At 36.4% G+C, this 20,657-nt stretch overlaps 1 protein-coding gene across 1 annotated transcript in view; it reads left to right on the top strand.

Moving 5' to 3' along the window:
* The window catches only part of PRRC1 (proline rich coiled-coil 1), a 36,526-nt gene extending 16,108 nt beyond the window's left edge, over nt 1-20,418 (top strand). The window contains exons 7-8 of the mRNA XM_065874848.1: nt 7,041-7,143; nt 19,547-20,418. Coding sequence (XP_065730920.1) covers nt 7,041-7,143; nt 19,547-19,756 — 313 coding nt within the window. The 3' untranslated portion in view covers nt 19,757-20,418. The remainder of the gene's footprint in view (nt 1-7,040; nt 7,144-19,546) is intronic.
* The last annotated feature ends 239 nt before the right edge of the window (nt 20,419-20,657 follow it).

The following is a 20,657-nucleotide window of genomic DNA, read 5'->3' on the forward strand; positions in this document are numbered from 1 at the left end:
TTTTTTTTTAACATAGTTATAATTTTTTTAGAGAACTTACAAGACAAAATCTATTCTCTTAGCGACTTTCAAATGTACAAAAAGTATTATTAACTATAGTCACCATGCTGTACATTATATTCTCATGACAACTGGAAGTTTGTACCTTTTAATCCCCTTTATCCATTTTACTCCCCCTCCCACCCCTGCCTCTGCATCCACCAATCTGTCCTTTGTATCTGTGAGTTTGCTTCCCCCCCACATGTGAGATCATACAGTATTTGTCTTTCTCTATTTGACTTACTTCGCTTAGCTTAATGACTTCAGTGTCCATACACGTTGCTGCAAATGGCAAGGTTTTCCTTCCTTTTCAATGGAATAATATTTCATTGTATATATACATACATATTTATGTGTGAGTGTGTATATAAATCACATTTTCTTTATCATCAGCAGACATTTAAGTTGCTTCCATGCCTCGGTTGTTGGAAATAATGCTGTAGTGAACAGGGGGATGCATATGTCTTGTTGAGTTAGTATTTTCGTTTCCTTTGGATAAATACCCAGAAGTGAACTTTATGGATTATTTGGTAGTTCAGTTTGTGAGGAACCTCCATACTGTTTTCCATAGTGGTTGTACCAATTTACAGTCCCACCAACAGTGCACGAGGGTTCCCTTTTCTCCACCTCTTCGTGAACACTTATTTCTTGTTTTTTGATAATAGCCGTTCTAACAGTGTGAGGTGTTATCTTATTGTGGTTTTGATTAGCATTTCCCTGGAGGATTAGTGATGTTGAGCACCTTTTCACGTATGGCCATCTGTATGTCTTCTTTGGAAAAGGAGGCTAATCAGATCTTCTCCCCATTTTTTTATTGGATTGTTCGGTTTTTGCTGTTGATTAGTATGAGTTCTTTATATATTTTGGATATTAGCCCCATATCAGATATATGATTTGCAGGTATTGTCTGTCATTTGGTAGGTTTCCTTTTCGTTTTGTTGATAGTTTCCTTTGCTGTGCAGAAACTTTTTAGTTTAATGTAGTCCCACTTGTTTTTGATTTTGTTGCATTTGCTTTCGGTGTCAAACCCAAAAAACATCATTGCCACAACAGATATCAAGGAGCTTACTGCCTGTGTTTTCTTCTAGTTTTTTATGGTTTCAGATGCTATGCTCAAGTATTTAATCCATTTTGATTAATTTTTATCTCTGGTGTGAAATTGTGGTCCAGTTTTCTCAACACCATTTATTGAAGAGACTGTCCTTTCCCTATTGCATATTCCTGGCTGTTTTGTCATAAACTAATTGGCCATAAATGCATGGGTTTATTTCTGGACTCTATTGCATTGATCTATATTTTTGTTTTTTATGCAAGTACCATACTGTTTTGATTACTGTTGCTACGTATTATAATTTGACATCAGGGAGCATATTGCCTCCAGCTTTGCTCTGCTTTCTCAAGATTTGCTTTGGCTCTTCAGGGTCTTGTGGTTGCATACAAATTTTAGGATTGTTTGTTCTATTTCTGTGGAAAATACTGGAATTTTGATAGGGATTGCATTGAGTCTGTAGCTTCCTTTGGGTAATAGGAACATTTTAACAATGTTCATTCTGCTAGTCCATGGGCATGGAATATATTTCCATTTATTTGTGTCTTCTTTAGTTTCTTTCATCAGTCTTATAGTTTTCAGAGTAGACAACTTTCACCTGCTTGGTTAAATATATTCCTAACTATTTTATTCTTTTTGATGTAATTGTAAATGGTATTTAAAATTTTTTTCTTCTGATAGTTTGCTGTTAGTGTATAGAAATACAACAAATTTGGGGGTATTGAATTTGTATCCTGCAACTTTACTGAATTTACTAGTTTTAACAGTTTTTTGGTGGTAGCTTTAGGTTTTTCTATATATAATATGTCATGTGCAAATAGTGACAGTTTTACTTCTTCCTTTCTGATTTGGATGCATTTTTTTTGTTGCCTAATTACTCTGACTAGGACTTCCAATACCATGCTGAATAAAAGTGGGAAGAGTGAGCATTCTTGTCTTGATCTTAGAGGTAAAAGCTTTTTAGCTTTTCACTGTTGAGCATATTAGCTATGGGCTTGCCATATATGACTTTGATTATGTTGAGGTATGTTCCTTCTGTATCCACTCTGTTGAGAGATTTCGTCATTAATGGGTGTCGAATTTTGTCCAATACTTTTTATAGCTCTGTTGACATGATCGTATGATTTTATCTTTCATTTTGTTAATGTGGTGTAGCACATCGCGTTATTGGCACATTTTGAACCATCCTTGCATCCCTGGCCCACTTGATTATGGTATAGATCCTTTTAATGCATTGTAGAATCCGGTTTGCTAGTATTTCACTGAGGATTTTTACATCTCTGTTTTTCAGGGATATTGGGCCTTTAATTTTCTTCTGTGTAGTGTCCTTGTCTGGGTTTGGTATCAGGGTAATGCTGGCCTTGTAAAATGAGTTTGGAAGTGTGTCTCATCTTCTATTTTTTGGAAGAGTTTGAGAAAGGTTGGTATTAATTCTTCTCTAAATCTTTGGTAGAATTCACCAGTGACACCATCTGGTTCTGGACTTTTGTGTGTTGGGAGGTTTTTGATTACTGATTCGGTCTCCTTACAAGTAATCCATTTGTTAAGATTTTCTGTTTCTTTTGATTCAGGTTGTGTGCTTTTAGAAATTTATGCATTTCTTCTAGGTTGTCCAGTTTGTTGGCGTATAATGGTTCAGTAAGAGGCTTATTATGTTTCTCTTAGGAGCAAAATATGATTGCTTACACTGAACATCTAGTAAAAAAATGTATCCTATTTTAGAACCAGAGAGAAAATTACGTTCTGGTCTAGCTCTGTCATCTAACTAGCTATGTGACCTGTGTAGCTCAGCTCACATTTCTGCTCATTTCTCCTTTTTAATTATAAAATGGACATTGTGTTCCCTGCATGCTAAGATTGTGTTAATAATCAATTACATATGATACAGTGATTTAGTTATTGGCTTGGATGTTGACCTCCAGCAACAATCATTTACACAGTCATTCAGAGTAATGGAAGGTATGGCAAGAGGGCCTGCAGGCAGTCACTAGGTTTGAGTTCTGTTGAACACTACCTCTCATCTATTTAGTTTGGAAAAACCCTCCAGCAACATAATTCATCTTTTTTTTTTTTTTAAATATCTTCTCACACTGATAGGTATCACCAAACACCCGTCAGTCAGTAGAGGAACATATTTTCTTATTTTTTAAATTCTTGGCTGCATTGGGTCTTCGTTGCTGCACGTGGGCTGTACATAAAATGCTATGTACATTTTCAATGGAATTAACTTGATGTGGAGATGGTGTCAGATAAGATCCGTGAATGATTGGGACTTGAGCTGAATTTTGAAGAGTAGGTAAAATTTGGTTAAGTAGAAAAGAATAGCTGGGACATTCTGCATGGAGGAAAAGTGTGAAGATGATTAAGATGTATTCTGGGGTCAGTGATTTTATCAGCTTGGCTGAACACTGTTGGATAGGAAATCAGAAAGTAGCTTGAAGAGCTTTGATTGCTAGGTTGGGAAGTTGGAACTTTCTATGTAAGCACCAAGCAACCATCCAGTGATGATGAATATTAAAAGGTTAACAGAGGGGGAAACTGAAATATTCACTTAAGGGCTACCTTAGAGATTCCATTGTGCCTTTTTCCATGTATTATGTTTTAATAAAAATTATGACTTTGATAATACTGAACTACTTTCAATACCATTTACCCCCTTCATCTTTTGCAGTATTAAGTAAGTATCTTAATTGTGATATATTTCACACAATATTTCTGTACACTCTATTCACTTATATTTATTCTCTGAATTCTTTCCTGCATTTTTGGTTTTTCTGTCTGGGGTCATTTTCATTCTGCCTAAAGAGCATCCTTTGGTACTATACACATTGTGATGGAAGACTTTAGCCAGGAGTTCTCTCAGCTTTTGTCTGAAAGAGCCTTTAAAGCACCTTTATTTTCACAGGGTGTTTTTTTCTGGATGTAGAAGTTTGGATTGGCAGATCTTTTCTTTCAGTACTTTAAAGATGCTGTTGTACTGTTTTCTGGCTTCCATCATTTCTGTTACATCAGCTATCCAGCTCGTTTCTGTGAAGAGAATGTATTGTTTAGCTGCATTTTGCATTTAGGATTTTTTCTGTCATTTTACTTTTGCAGTTTCGTATGGTAGGTACAGGGGTGTGTGTTTGCTTAGGTATTGAATTTTTGTTGATTCCCTGAGCTTGATTCTTTCTTTGATTGGATTTTATGTCTTTCGTCAGTTTTGGAAAGTTCTTGGCCATTGGATCTTCAGAATTGGCTTCTGGCCCATTTTCTCTCTTCTCTTTCTAGGACTATAAATACATGCTTGTCACCTCCTGACTGTGCCTCAGAGCTCTCATTTTGGTCAGTCCCCTCTTTCCCCTACTTCCTCACTCTGATTCTTCTGCTGTGTAGCCCATACATTGATTTTTTTTAAAAAGTAGATTTGAATACCTATATTTTCTATTTCGACTATCTTTACCTCTCTCTTTCCTTGAATATGAGTCATATTTATTTTAAGATCTTTGTCTACTGAATCCAGTGTGTGGGCCTCTTTTAGCCTCCTTTTGGTGTGACGATAAGGTGCTGTCTTTGTGGATGCCTCATAATCTTGGAAAGCCAGGCATTGTTTATAAGAAACTCGAGAGTCTTGAGGTAATTTTGAGAAGGTTCACTCTTCCCTCTAATAAACAGAGTAGTGAGGTGCGTGGAAGGGGTAGTAGTTTGGTGCACTTTAGATAGACTGACCTGAGTCCAGGCTGGGTTGTGCTTAGGGTCAGCTGAAAGTCTTCAGCATACCTTTGAAAGGTTGTCCCTGTCCAGAATGTTACTCCATTTTGTCTTCCTTGCTTCTACAGCTCTTGGATGCCATTAGATATGACTTGTATACTCATCCAGCTTTTCATTGGGAGCATTGGTCTGCCATCAACTGCTCCATCATACCTAGATGTGCTATTTTTCCTACCTTTCTTTGAGCAGAAGGCTAGCAAATAAGGGAGATTAGGAATAGTAATTGGTATTAGGAAGTCTGTGGATGGTTTCCAGTATGGTTTAAGGAGGAGAGGGTGAAAAGGCTGTAATATTAAGATACAGAAGGGGACTAGAGGAAGGACATGAGAACAAACAGCAAACCCATGACCCAAAACACTTGATCGTTTGCTTTGGCTACTTCTCTCTGTGGTGTTCCTATGAAAAATAAATGCACAGAAGATAGTCAGGAAAATACATGCTTATAACTGAGTCAAGAAAAGACCATTGGTGTTTGCCTCCTAATAGTAAAGCCAGTATAGACCTAGCTATTTGTGATAAACTTTGCATCAGTTCATGCTACATGAGGGAAATTAGCATGTTTTATACCAAAATGGAAAAATAACCTGTGTAAACATGAATTGTCCTTATTCTGAGATTAACCTATCAAGTTCTAAAACCAAGGGTTATGTGTGAAATGGGTTAAAATGTCCTTCTGTGAAGTGACTGGTGGTAGTGGATGGTCTTTCTTTGATAAAACACAAATTGGCATACCTGTGTCAGCTCCTCAGGTGCTATTTTGATTTTTTTTCTGCTACATGAAATCTAAATGTCTTGGAACCACCATTCTTAAGCCTTTTTTAAGTCTAAGTAGCTTCCATATGGGATTGGTCGAGTCTGTCTTATTTCCCCAACCGCATGGAGAGGGTGAGGAGAAGGAGAGCATTCTTTAGCAATTGTCCTTGAGTGTGAACAGTGGAGACCACCACTTTTCCTCCTGCTGGGTGGGGAGTGGGAGTGGGGTGGAAGGACAGGAGGAAGGAGGGAGAAGACAGCGTTTCCTCAGCCAATAGCACTAGTCAGGGAAATGGAAGAGGCCTCGGTGGGCATGACAGTGACGGCAGTTTAGATTTGAGTTGAGAAGGATGGGATATCCAGGTTGACACGCTCGGGAGCGTGACAGTAGTTTGCAGAGGAAGGGGAGTTTTTCTCGTGTGATCACCGGCATTGTAGGGGAGACTGCTCGTACCTTCAGGGTTGCTGCTTGTCAGGACGTCCGTGCTGTGCCTGGAAGCTTAGTCACTACAGTTATTCTCTGCCATCTGCATAATACACAAATCATATAAAATAAAACACTGATTCATCATATACCAAATAAATTATTTAAAATAATGATTCATATAATAAATAAAATAACTATTTAAGGTTCTTAATTTAAAGGAAAATTTTAGGATGTGAATACTACAGACATTATAAACTCAAAAGTTATTCTACATATTGTTTTGTTGTTTCTTTGAATATGTAAATAAGTTTCCTAATCATATTGTATTTCATCGCACTTTAATCTGTATATTTTAAAATTTTCTTGCTCTGTATCTTATTTAAACTCATGATTTCCTGATTCTGGCTAGTTAAAGTGCTAGTGATATTACAGATGACCTCACCTAAGTCAGTTTTTAACTATGACTTTTTACGTGTATCTTTAAATTGAAGAAAGTTTTCTTGATTTCATGAGGCTGTTTTCAAACAGATTCGTTGTGAACAGTTCAGAAAGTGTGATTAGAAGGAATTATCAGGAATGAGGAGAGGATTTATTATTTCCTGAATGAGTTTATTTTTATAGTAACTTTGCAACTTGGCTATATATTAATTATAGAGTTGGTAATATAAATTTTCCCATATTTTAGCAAGTGACATTTTAAATTATGATGTTATTTGAATTTTCAAATGAGTAGATTTATCTGTTGCATATTTGAGCACCCCTAATTGCCATTCTTTTCTCCAAATCTTAGCAAGAAAAGGAACTTTCCATGATGAGTAATTTCAGTTATTTTTTGTTTTTTTTCCTGCTCTGAATTAAGCCAACAGGGTAATTTTATATGTTGTTTTATAGATTGTCCTATTGAAAATTTCAAGGAAATGTTTTTCTAGTCAATCTGGTAATGTTTTATTGGAATGTTAGTACTTTATTCACCATAACTCATTTAGCACATACACAATGTGAAACTCATACATTCTGTTGCAGATGGTTTGACATTGGCTGTCTGATAGTTGAAGACCCTGTGCATGGTATTCATCTAGAAGCATTTACACAGGCCACACCAGTACCCTTGGAATTTGTACAACAGGTTAGTTTTATCCTTTTCTTTTTCATTATGCTTCAGAGAAACCTGAAATACTGTTTTCAAAATAAGATTTTTCATTGTTTTGCTTCACTCTTTCCTTTTAGCCTTCTCTTTGCTTTTCAATTTTCTATTCCTTCCATGTTGTTTCAGTACCTCCCTACTTTCGTTTTCCAGTGGTCGTTGTCAAGGTAAGCCATTACATGGTTAATGCTCTTTTTCTCATTGTTTTCCCTCTTTTTATGATTGTGTTCACTACCTTGTGATTGGAAAAAAAATTTGTGTTCACCTTTCATTAACTAACTGTCTCCTTTATCTCACATTTTATTTTCTCCTGTTATTCTATTGTCCTCATCTTCCTCTTTAGTTTGTTCATCTCTAAAAACATGTAGAAACACATATAGAAGTTTACAAACCTTGGATGAAAGTCACGTGTCTTTTCGGTTTGTTGAAAAATGTCTACCTATCCACATAGTTTCCAGAAGAATGTTAGCATTAATATAAAATGGTTTTCATTCCTTCTATATTTTTATGTACTTTTAATCCTTAAATGAAATAGAATGAAATGGTATTTTTCCTGTCTTCCATTTAATAGAATTTCCATCACATTTTTATGTATGTACCTTGTTAAATGTCATTTCAAAACTCTCTAAAGTTATTTGGGACTTCAGGTATTTGAGAATTTGCTAAAGCTACTGGGTTCTCCCCCAAAAGCATGCATGTATGATGTATGCACTCACATATAAATTTGGCTCACATGTTTACAGAGCCCCTGAAAGCAACCTGTGGCCTTCTTAGGGGTTTACAGGTTAGATGGGGAATAAGAATTTATGCTTGGAATTTTTAAGTTTATTGAACCTTTACTTATACCATAATTTTACCAAAATTTCTCTTCAGAAGTTGAAGACATTTTTATACATGGTACTATTAAACTCACTCCAATGTGAAGGTGATTAAAAGATTGTACAATTATACAATTGTACAATATATATATTGTACTATTATACAATAGTTTAGAAATTGTACAAATTGTACAAATAATTGTACAAATATATATTGTACTATTATACAATAATTTAGAAAAATTACAGAAAACGGTTGATTTTCTAGGAAAATATCCTTGAATCAACAATGGCAGTTTATAACCATTAGGTTGAACCATACAAAATTGCTCATTGAAGTCAAAACCAGTCAAATTTTGGCAGTTTCATATGATTTAACCTAATTATCTTAGTGAAGCCTTTTGATGCAAGCGTTTCATCTGGCTCCAAAAAAATCACTGAGTTTTAATGGTCTTGTGAGGTCTACAAGGTATTCAAAGAATACGTGATTCTCATGCATAGAGGTAGAAAGTTTTCCATTTTATTCTGTGAGACTAGCTTGTAACCTAACCAAAAAATAAATTATAATACAGTCAGTATCACTTAAGTAAACAGTAAAACTAATAAAAGTTTGAAATGTATTTATTAGAACATTAAAGTGTGTGTGGGGGGGTAGTTTTCCCCATGCCACCTAGCAGTTCTTAGGAACAGCTGGATATCCTATAATTCAACTCAATTTTGACACGGTTAAGGGCTCAGTCCGACAAGACTGCCTGCACCCCTCCTTTCCAATCACAAGGCCAGGTTGTTACCTGAACTTCTGACTGACTGGCTGTATATCAGAGGAAATCAGAGATTCTCATTTGCTAGAGTAGCTCACAGAATGCAGGAAACCCACTTCACCCTAGATCACAGGTTTATTATAAAAGGATATAAGTCAGCAGCAGCCAGATGGAAGAGATGCATAGGGCAAGCTATGGAGAAAGGAGGTGGAGCTTCCATACCCTCTCCTAGTGCTCCACTCTCTCCAAATCTCCACACCTTCACCAACCAAGAAACTGTCTAAACCCTATCCTTTATATTTTATAAATCAAAATATCACAATCCACTCCCTGGTCTTTGAACATGTATCCCCTATAGTAAAACAGTCATAAATGTTAAATGATACTTGGCATCCCAGTTTGTCATTAATAACTATTTAGTACATTGTCATATCATGAGAAAGTCTCCCAGCATGAGGGCACATGGGTTTGCAGGTTTCAAAAGCAGGAGTGGAAAATTGTTTTCTTAAGTTTCAGAAAGAGAAATTAAGGAAGAAATTAATGAAGCAGTCCCATTTACCATTCACATCAAAATGAATAAGATACCTAGGGATCAACCTATGTAAGGAGGCAAAAGACCTGTACTTCAAAAACTGTTTAAGACTGATGAAAGAAATTGAAGATGACACAAACAAATGGAAAGATACCATGGTTTTGGATAGAAGAATCAATATTGTTAAAATGACCATACTACCTGAGGCAATCTACAGATTCAGTGCAATCCCTATCAAATTACCAAGGGCATTTTTCACAGAACTAGAACAAATAATTTTAAAATTTGGCTGGAAACCAAAAGACCCCTAATAGCCAAAACAATCTTAAGAATGAAGCTGGAGGAATCACATTCCCTGACTTCAGACTATGCCACAAAGCTAGTCATCAAAAACAGTATGGTACTGGCACAAAATACACAGATTTAATGTAACAGGATAGAAAGTCTGGAAATTAATTGACCACAGGTGTGTCGGTTTATCTACAGCAAAGGAGATGAGGATATACAATGGAGAAAAGATAGTCTCTTCAATAAGTGGTGCTGGAAAAAGTAGACAGCTACATGTAAAAGAATGAAATTAGAACATTCTCTAACATCATGTACAAAAATAAACTCAAACGTGGATTAAAGACCTAAATGTAACACTGGATACTATAAAACTCTTAGAGGAACACATAGGCAGAAGACTCTGACATAAATGACAGCAATATTTTTTGGATACGTCTCCCAGAGTAATGGAAATAAAAGCAAAACTAAACAAATGGGACCTAATTAAACCTTAAAAGCTTTTGCACAGCAAAGGAAACAATGAAAAAAATGAAAAGACAACCTGCAGAATGGGAGAAAATATTTGCAAAGGAAGCAACCAACAGGGATTAATCTCCAAAATATACAAACAGCTCATAAAACTCTACCACAAAAAAACAACCCAATCAAAAAATGGGCAGAAGACCCAGAGACTTTTCTTCAAAGAAGACATACAGATGACCAACAGGCACATGAAAAGATGCTCAACATCAATAATTATTAGAGAAATGCAAATCAAAACCACAATGAGGTTATCACCTCCCACCAGTCAGAATGGCCATCATCAAGAAGTATACAAATAATAAATGCTAGAGAGGGTGTGGAGAAAAGGGAATCCGAATGTATGGAGAACAGTATAGAGAGGGTCCATTAAAAAACTAAAAATAGAGCTATCATATGATCCTGCAATCCAACTCGTGGGCATATACCTAGAAGAGGCAAAAACTCTAATTTGAAAAGATATGTACACCCCTATGTTCACAGCAGCACTATTTACAATTGCCAAGACATGGAATCAACGTATGTTCATCAACAGATGACTGGATAAAGAAGATGTGGTGTACATATATACAATGGAATATTGCTCAGCCATTAAAAAGAATGAAATAATGTCATTTTGCAGCAACATGGATGGACTTACAGATTATACTATGTAAGTCAGACAGAGAAAGACAAATACATATCACTTATATGTAAAAAAAAAAAAAAAAGGTACAAATGAACTTATTTAGAAAACAGAAATAGACTCAGACATAGAAAGCAAACTTTTGGTTACCAAAGGGGATAGTGGCAGTGTGGGGCAAGGAGATAAATCAGGAGTTTGGGGTTAACAAATACACACTACTATATAAAAAGTAGATAATAAGGACTTACAGTTTCCTGTGCTATACAGTATTCAATATCTCATAGTAGTCTATAATGAAAAAGAATCTGAAAAAGAATAGATCTGTACATACATATGTATAAATGAATCATTTTGCTGTATACCTGAAACTAACCCAACATTGTAAACCAACTATACTTCAATTTAAAAAAACAGCAGGAGGGGTGTCAGAGATACAGTATATGGCTTCACCCTTTCAGGCATGTAGTATAATAGAGCTAAGAGATGGTATCATCTCTTGCTCTGAGCCTTTTTTTTTTTTTTTTCCTTTTTTCCCTTTCTCTGTTCATATCCAAACTTCTCCACCTTTGGAAGGGACATTAGGTTCAGCAACTGTGCTGGTCTAGATTACAGACAGCAATACTAGGCTAGCAGGTGCCTCCCCCTCATCCACTTCTATTCAGATAAGTTAAGGTTACATAGGTGCAGAACAGGTGGGCTGTCTTTACCACCAGCCCATATAGCAGCAATCACTGTTAGCCCCATTTTTTCAGATGGAGTGAAGGCACATCTTGCCCTATAGGCCCTTAGGAGTTGTAACAAAGATTAAAAACATAGTTACAATAAAGGTGTTAAAAACAACAACAACAACAATATAGAGTGCTGAACCAGAAACTGTAACTGAGCATTTGCCTCTACCACTGGGTAAGAAAAGCCCCGCCTAGAGTCACTGTCTCTACGTGTAAAGAACCGTTTGTAGTCCCCCAGGGCTACCAACTAACTTGCTATGTTCAGGGCCTTCCTAACAGGAAATCTGCCACATAGCCATCTGCAGTCTCTGTCTTTTTTGCTGGTCGACAGAACAGTTTTTATTGGCATTTTGTGACTCAGAGTGTACAAGAAGAATGGGTCTAGATTCAGCCCATCTCTGCATTGCTGCACTAACCCCATATTCATTCACTTCATGGACCCAGGTGGCCGTCTTGAGAGAGAGCAGGGGGATATCTGATTGTTGATTCCGTTCACCTTCCAAGCCTGGAAAGGAGTTCTTCTGATGGGCATCAGCATGTTCTAGTTTAATGCATCCCTCCAGTTCCCACAGTGATTTCCACAGGGTTGTGTGTCCCATGTGGGTATCCTTTTAATAGGCCAGGTTTCCATTGCCCTCCTGCCTGACCATATGGCCAGGCCATTGACCACTGCCCATGACTCAGTAAAAAACAGAAGATAGGAGATTATATCACTGTTCAATTCTTTCATCACTGCTGGGAAAACAGCATGCAGTTCAGCCTTGCCTGTCTGATTTGTTTTTACCTTCCTCAGTCAGAGCAATGGACTTCCAAATAGTATGTTATCCATCCACCTTGGAACTGCTACCCATAAACGAAGAAGCTCTTGGTTGGTCAGTTAAGAGCTGTTCATAGGGCACTGTCTACATGGCAGTCGGTCCCGGCAGCTTCTCGGGTGACTCCAAAATCTGTCCTAGAGGAAAAGAGACACCGAGCTTGTTAGTCTCCTCCTTGTATTCCCCAGACAGCATGTTCCTGTATAAACCGTTTCCATTATGGTGGAACTCTTCCAGGCACTGCCATCCCTATTAGGGTGTTTCTCCATCATCCCAGACATTTTGGGTATTTCACATTTCAGTATCATTTTATGTCCTTTAGTCATATGAGTAGCTTCAATTAATAATGTCCAGTGGCTAGGTAGTAAACACCCCTCAAATGGAAATTCTGTAGTTTGAAGTTCAAGTAGTCATTGCTGGGAGGCACTCACAGATTTTTGCCATAAGCCTCAGTCTACGTTCCACATAGGGCTGTGGCACAGAGAGTTTTGTCCCTACCAGCACTCCAACTTCTGTTCCACACTGCAGGCTCAGACAATCTTACTGGTTCCATAGAGCATGTCCAGTTAATAATGCTTGAAGGGTGGCTTTCCATCCCTTCTGTTTTACAATACTAGATAAGGGAAATGTTCCCCAGTGAGATACAGTGTCCATCCCCAAAATATAATCAGGTGAAAAAAAACACCGTCACTTCACATGAAACCAGTTCAAACACACCAAGTCTCCTACAAACTTATACTGTAATTCCATCATCGCTTATGCTCCTCACTGTAGCCCCCATTGAGACTTCATCAATGGGTTTTGGTTTTGTAATACTAGGTAGGGGAAGTGTCAACTTTCATAATCCTATCAACCATTATATTTTTACTTTCTTTCAGTCTAATTGTAGCACACATCAGGCCTTCACTAGTGGACTTTGGTAACACAGCTCAAGGGAAACTTCTCTTCTCCACTCCTGACCATTTTACTCACTCTTGTACAAAAGTCTTTGGGTCCCCAGCTAGGGATTGAACCAAGGGGTTTTGGGCCATTTGTCAGTCTTTATCTTGATTAATCTGCCTAGTCACTGCCCCAATTGATTGCTGCTTAAATTTCTCATTGTCATTTCTACCTTTAGACTTTTAAATTTTCTCCTAACTAGGATAAATAGAGCAGACTTATTTGGGGCCCTTCAATGTTGGGGAACCAGCAGGGAGTCCCACTCAACCTTTGGTAGTGCTGTGTTAAAACCTCTGTTTTAATCCCACCTGTGTCTGTTTTATTCATCCTGTTTCTTAATGGCCATCTGAAGATTTCCACCCTGCTGGGATAAGTTCTGTGAATCTCCTGTTTCCTCTGTTTAATCCCAATCAAAATTTACTTTATTCACCTATGTCTTCATAACTTTTTAAAATTTCCACCTTGTTGGGCAACTAGAGAAGGAGGACCAAAAAAAAAAAAAAAAACCCTAAATTAGCAAAAGGAAATAAATCATAAAGATCAGAGCAAAAATAAGTATTGGGTTGGCCAAAAAGTTCATTCGGTTAGTAAATACAGTGTTCAATAAAATTCTTGGTGAAAATGAAAAACTGTGTCTTTTATTTTTACTTAAAACTGAAAGAACTTTTTGGCCAACCCAATAAAATAGAGATGAAGAAAAAAATAGAAAAGATCAATGAAATTAAAAGCTGGTTCTTTGAAAAGATAAACAAAATTGATAAATCTTTAGCCAGACTCATCAAGAAAAAAAGGGGAGGGTGCAAATCAATAAAATTAGAAATGAAAAAGAGGTTACAACAGATGCTACAGAAATACAAAGGATCATAAGAGACTACTACAAGCAACTATATGCCAATAAAATGGACAACCTAGAAAAAATGGACAGATAAGAAAGGTATAGCCTTCCAAAACTGAACCAGGAAGAAATAGAAAATATGACTCACAAGTACTGAAGTTGAAACTGTGATTAAAAATCTAACAGCAAACAAAAGGCCAGGACCAGATGGCTTCACAGGTGAATTCTATCAAACATTCAGAGAATAGTTGACACCTACCCTTCTGAAACTCTTCCAAAAAATTGCAGAGGAAAGAACACTCCTAAGCTTATTCTACAAGGCCACCATCACCCTGCTACCAAAACCAGACAAAGTTATCACAAAAAAAAGAAAATTACAGGCCGATATCAGTGATGAACATAGACACAAATATCCTAAACAAAATACTAGGAAACAGAATCAAACAACACATTAAAAGGATTATACACCATGATCAAGTGGGATTTATCCAGGGATGCAAGGTTTTTTCAGTTTCCACAAATCAGTGTGATACATCACATTAACAAGCTGAAGAATAAAAACCATATGATCATCTCAATAGATGCAGAAAAAGCTTTTGACAAAATTCAACACCTGCTTATGATAAAAACTCCAGAAAGTGGGCATAGAGGGAACCTACCTCAACATAATAAAGGCCATATACGACAAACCCACAGCAAACATCATTCTCAACGGTGAAAAACTGAAAGCATTTCCTCTAAGATCAGGAACAAGACAAGGATGTCCATTCTCACGACTGTTATTCAACATAGTTTTGGAAGTCCTAGCCACGGCAATCAGAGAAGTAAAAGAAATAAAAGGAATCCAAATTGGAAGAGAAGAAGTAAAACTGTCACTGTTTGCAGATGACATGATACTATACATACAAAATCCTAAAGATGCTACCAGAAAACTACTAGAGCTAATCAAAGAATTTGGTAAAGATGCAGGATACAAAATTAATACACAGGAATCTCTTGTATTCCTATACACTAACAATGAAAGGTCAGAAAGAGAAATTAAGGAAACAACCCCATTTACCATCGCATCAAAAAGAATAAAATACCTAGGAATAAACCTACCTAATGAGGTAAAAGACGTGTACTCAGAAAACTGTAAGATACTGATGAAAGAAATCAAAGATTACACGAACAGGTGGAGAGATATACCATGTTCTTGGATTGGAAGAATCAATATTGTGAAAATGACTATACTACCCAAAGCAATCTACAGATTTAATGCAATCCCTATCAAATTACCAATGGCATTTTTCACAGAATTAGAACAAAAAATTTTACAATTTGTGTGGAGACACAAAAGACCCCAAATAGCCAAAGCAATCTCGAGAAAGAAAAACGGAGCTGGAGGAATCAGGCTGTCTGACTTCAGACTATATTACAAAGCTACAGTAATCAAGACAGTATGGTACTGGCACAAAAACAGAAATATAGATCAATGGAACAGGATAGAAAGCCCAGAGATAAACCCATGCACCTATGGTCAACTAATCTATGCCAAAGGCGGCAAGGATATACAATGGAGAAGACAGTCTCTTCAGTAAGTGGTGCTGGGAAAACTGGACAGCTACATGTAAAAGAATGAAATTAGAACATTCTCTAACACCATACACAAAAATAAACTCAAAATGGATTAAAGACCTAAATGTAAGACCGTATACTATAAAACTCTTAGAGGAAAACAGGCAGAACACTCTTTGACATAAATCACAGCAAGATCTTTTTCAATCCACCTCTTAGAGTAATGGAAATAAAATCAAAAATAAACAAATGGGACCTAATTAAACTTAAAAGCTTTTGCACAGCAAAGGAAACCATAAACAAAATGAATAGACAGCCCTCAGAATGCGAGAAGGTATTTGCAAATGAAGCAGCCGACAAAGGATTAATCTCCAAAATATACAGACAGTTCATGCAGCTCAATATAAAACAAAAAAAACCCCAATCAAAAAAAATGGGCAGAAGACCCAAATAGACATTTCTACAAAGAAGACATACAGATGGCTAAAAAGCACATGAAAAGATGCCCAACATCATTAATCATTAGAGAAATGCAAATCAAAACTACAGTGAGGTTCCACCTCACACCAGTCAGAATGGCCATCATCAAAAAGACTGCAAATAATAAATGCTGGAGAGGGTGTGGAGAAAAGGAAACCCTCCTACACTGTTGGTGGGAATGTAAATTAGTACAGCCACATGGAGAATAATGTTGAGGTTCCTTAAAAAACTAAAAATAGAGCTAATATATGATCCAGCAATCCACTCTTGGGCATATATCCGGAAGCAAACCATAATTTGAAAAGATACATGCACCTCAATGTTCATTGCAGCACTATTTATAATAGCCAGGACATGGAAGCAATCTAAATGTCCATTGATAGATGAATGGATAAAGAAGATGTGGTACATGTATGCAATGGAATATTATGCAGCCATAAAAAAGATCAAAATAATGCCATTTGCAGCAACATGGATGGACCTAGAGATTGTCATACTAAGTAAGACAGAGAAAGAAAAATATCATATGATATAGCTTGTATGTGGAATATACAAAAAGGGTACAAAGGAACATATTTACAACAGAAACAGTCACAGATGTAGAAAACAAACTTACGGTTACCAAGGGGGGGTAGGGGGGAAGGGATAAATTGGGAGATTGGGATTGACATATAAACACTACTATATATGAAATAGATAACTAAAATAAGAACCTACTGTATACCACAGGGAACTCTATTCAGTACTCTCTAATGGCCTATAATGGAAAGGAATCTAAAAAAGAGTGGATACATGTATAACTGATTCACTTCACTGTACACCTGAAACTAACACAATGTTGTAAATCAATTACACTCCAATAAAAATTAAAAAGAAAAAAAAAAGAAATTACAACCGTGCTAATAACTCTTAGCTAATTAGGATTAGAAGGGTATGTGTATACTGGAAAGTCAAAGCAAAAATCAGATCTAATGGTAAAACATTAGGAACCTTGTAATTGTAAGGCTGCTTCTGTCACTGTCATTCTTAACATTGCTTGAAATCAGGGACTAGCACAAGAAAAAAAAAAAGAAAAAAGTCTTACAGCCAAATCTGGCCTGACCCCTGTTTTTGTAAAGAAGTTTTTTTTTGTAAAGAACATACTTGGGCCCGTTTGTTTACATACTGTTTATAGCTGCTTTTTTGCTATAGCAGGAGAATTGAGTAGTTGCTATAGAGACTGTCTGGCCCACAAAGCCTAAGATATTTACTACGTGACCCTTTTCAGAAAACGTTGGTGACTCTTGCTAGATGTCTGATCACTGCAAGGACAATTTTTATTCTGTTTTTAAAAATATATATTGGAAAGAAACAGACATCATGCTCAAGGAACAAAGCATCAAAAGTATATATACTAATAAAACTATATATACTAATATTCAAATTCTTCTATGACATTGCTAAGTGAAAATAAACTGCATGTAGTATCCATATATATACACACACGTATACCCATATATACTTTAAAATGTATATAAATGAATAGGACAAAAATGCCTGGAAAAGTATACACAGGCTCTTAATGTGGTTAACTGTGAACAGTGGTATTCAAAGAGTGTCGTTTGCTTTTTGTTTTGCCATTTCTGTCATTTCATTTCTTTCACAAGGTACAAAGTTGAGATACAAAAGTATAGGTATTGAGATTCCTTCCTCTTGTCCTTGCTCTTCAGTTCTATGCTGTTTCTTGTTTTATCCACTGCAAGATGTTCAATTCTATGTTCCCTTGTAGTTGAAATTCTTTAAGAGAATTTAAGAGACTAGAAATCAGCCCTTAAGGGGATTATAATCAGCATATATCAATATATTAGTGAAAATCAGGAAAAATTTTTATACAGTTTATGCTGGTTGAACAAATATAAATGATCCCTCCTCCCCCAATTAAAAACCCAGTTTCTAGATGTTAGCTGATAATGTCAAGTATTTTGATCCTCAAAAGTATGATCCTAGGCCTAGCATCATAATCATCACCTGGGAACTTGTTAAAAATGCACGCTTGAGGAAGGGTGGTAGGAGAAAGGTGGTCATAAGGTACAGACTTCCAGTTACGGGAGAAATAAGTACTGAGGATATGATGTATAGGATGGTGACTGTAGTTAACACTATTGTATGCTATATGAAAGTTGTTAAGAGAGTAGATCTTAAGAGGTCTTGTCATAAAGAAAAAAGGTTTTTTTCTTTTTTTGCTTCTTTTTATTGTATCTGAATATGGGGTCATTATCATGGTAATCATTTCACAATAAATGTAAGTGAAACCATTGTGGTGTACATCTTAAACTTAAATAGTGATATATGTCAGTTTTATCTCAAAACTGGAAAAAAAGGATTTGTGCATTGCCCATTTAGTCTTAAAAAAAAAGTACTCTTGGGCCCTAACCTAAGGCTGTGGAATTAGGATCTGCAACTGTAGAAGCTCCCCAGATGCTTCATGTGCACATCGCATTTGAGAAACACAGTGGTTTATCTACTGTCTCTCTTTAAAACAGAATACCGATAGTGCAGTGTACCCTGTGGAAGGGAAGACAGAGCAGGCTCCCCAGCAAAATTTCTCAGAAACTATTTTATAAGTATTGTGCTCTTTCTCTTGGAACCATCTGTGAGTTTCCAATTCACTGGTCTTAGGTGGAGCATGAAAAGTGGTTTTGTTAAAAAAAAAAAAAAAAAATGCATCTCAGGTGATTGTAATATATAGCACATTTGGGAATCACTGCATGGATCCTTTCTACATATGGATATACTCCTCTGGACTATACTTACCACCCTAAAGCCAAAAAACTATATCATTCTTGGATATCAGGCAGTGAGTTTATTTTTTCATTCCTGTGTAGGTGAATAAATGATTGCCACGGAGCAGATGTAGGCTGGGTCGAGTACAAGTGATGTAACAGTGGTTGATGCTCTCTCCTGGACTGGATGTTATTTGATATATATTGGTACTAACTTATTCACACATAAATGAAGCTTCCAGGAATACTCTTCTGCAGATTAATTTAACAATTCTTTTCTGATAGGGTTGAAGCCTTAATATGCAGTATTATCTCTCTTTCTTGTAATTGTAAGGAATTTTATTACTGTAAAAAGATAAAAGTAACATTTCTATTTTAGCACTAATCTTATTAACCTAAAATGACACTGAATATAGAACTGACACTTAGGCCCTCTGACACTGAGCTCTGTTAGATAGAGTCATTAGCTTTAAGACTTAGATTGTATTTAAACAACAAAATGAGCTTAGTGTGGACATTGTAAATCACGTCCATGTGTGCAATATTGTTTTGTGTTTTTTTTGTAGCCTTGTAACTTCATACATTTGGCAGCATAGCCGTGTTTCTCAGGGTCTGTCATAATCTCTATGAGAAGTAACCTGAGAGACTTTGAAATGTCACTTATGACATAACTACTTCCAGTGATGTTTTTTAATGTATTAAAATATCGATTTCTTTTTTCCTTAGGCTCAAAGTCTAACTCCCCAGGACTACAGTCTGAGGTGGTCGGGCCTTTTGGTGACAGTGGGCGAAGTCCTGGAGAAGAGCTTACTCAATGTCAGCCGGACTGATTGGCATATGACTTTCACTGGCATGTCTCGTCGGCAGATGATCTACAGTGCAGCCAAAGCAGTAGCAGGCATGTATAAACAGCGCCTGTCCCCCGGGACCATGTGAGAAGGCTGGCCTGGGATACTGACACTTGCTAACTTTGAGCTGCTGGTGGAGAAGAGACAGTCCCTTAAACTGGACAACTTCAGTCAGTCCAGCTGTTTTGATCATTTTCCTGTAGGCTGCAGTTTTTTTCTTAGAAAGGCATGGTGTCATTCCAGTAGATGAAAAGAAACAGATCCTTTTTCTGATTATATAATTGCACGTACCATAGTTTTCAAAAAATATATGAATATTTTTATAGGACAGTTTGATACACCAGATTTATAAGGTGCAAATTCATGTGCTAAGATATTTAACTTAATGATATGTACTTGATTATTTTTTTTTTAAGAAATAATTGACTAAAGAACATGTTTACCGAACACTGTTTAAAAGCGTTGTTTCTTTTAATTCATGATTAATCTCTTCCCTGTCCGTCTTGGAAGCTTTTCGTGTGTCCATGTGATCACAGGTCTGATGCTAAGCCATGTGCTCAACAAGAGACTCTAAGACACCTACTTGTAGGGAGATGGTGCACTTGTCTATGCCTATTTTTAACATAGGCCAGAATAACAGAATCGATCATTTTCTTTTTGGTTATCATGTTATACACATAGCCTGAAAAATTCTTCTTCTTTTTTTTTTTTAATGTTTCAGCATTTCACATTCATACTGTACGATGAACACTGGGATAATGCATTTTTTTTTCATTGCTCTGACAACTAATGGGCAAATGAGTCAAGCATATTTAAATTAGAAGCATTTGGGGTTTTTTGCATAATGGTATTCAGTGCTTCCAGGTAACTCTGACAACAGCCATTATTTCTGCTTTAATTCATTTCTCCAACTGTAATAGAGAAATTTTTGAGAGGAAATTACTTTGTTGTTCATGGGATCACATGACTTACTTTAAGGTTACTTATTT

Source organism: Phocoena phocoena, chromosome 3 (genome assembly GCF_963924675.1).
Source record: "Phocoena phocoena chromosome 3, mPhoPho1.1, whole genome shotgun sequence".
NCBI lineage: Eukaryota > Metazoa > Chordata > Mammalia > Artiodactyla > Phocoenidae > Phocoena > Phocoena phocoena.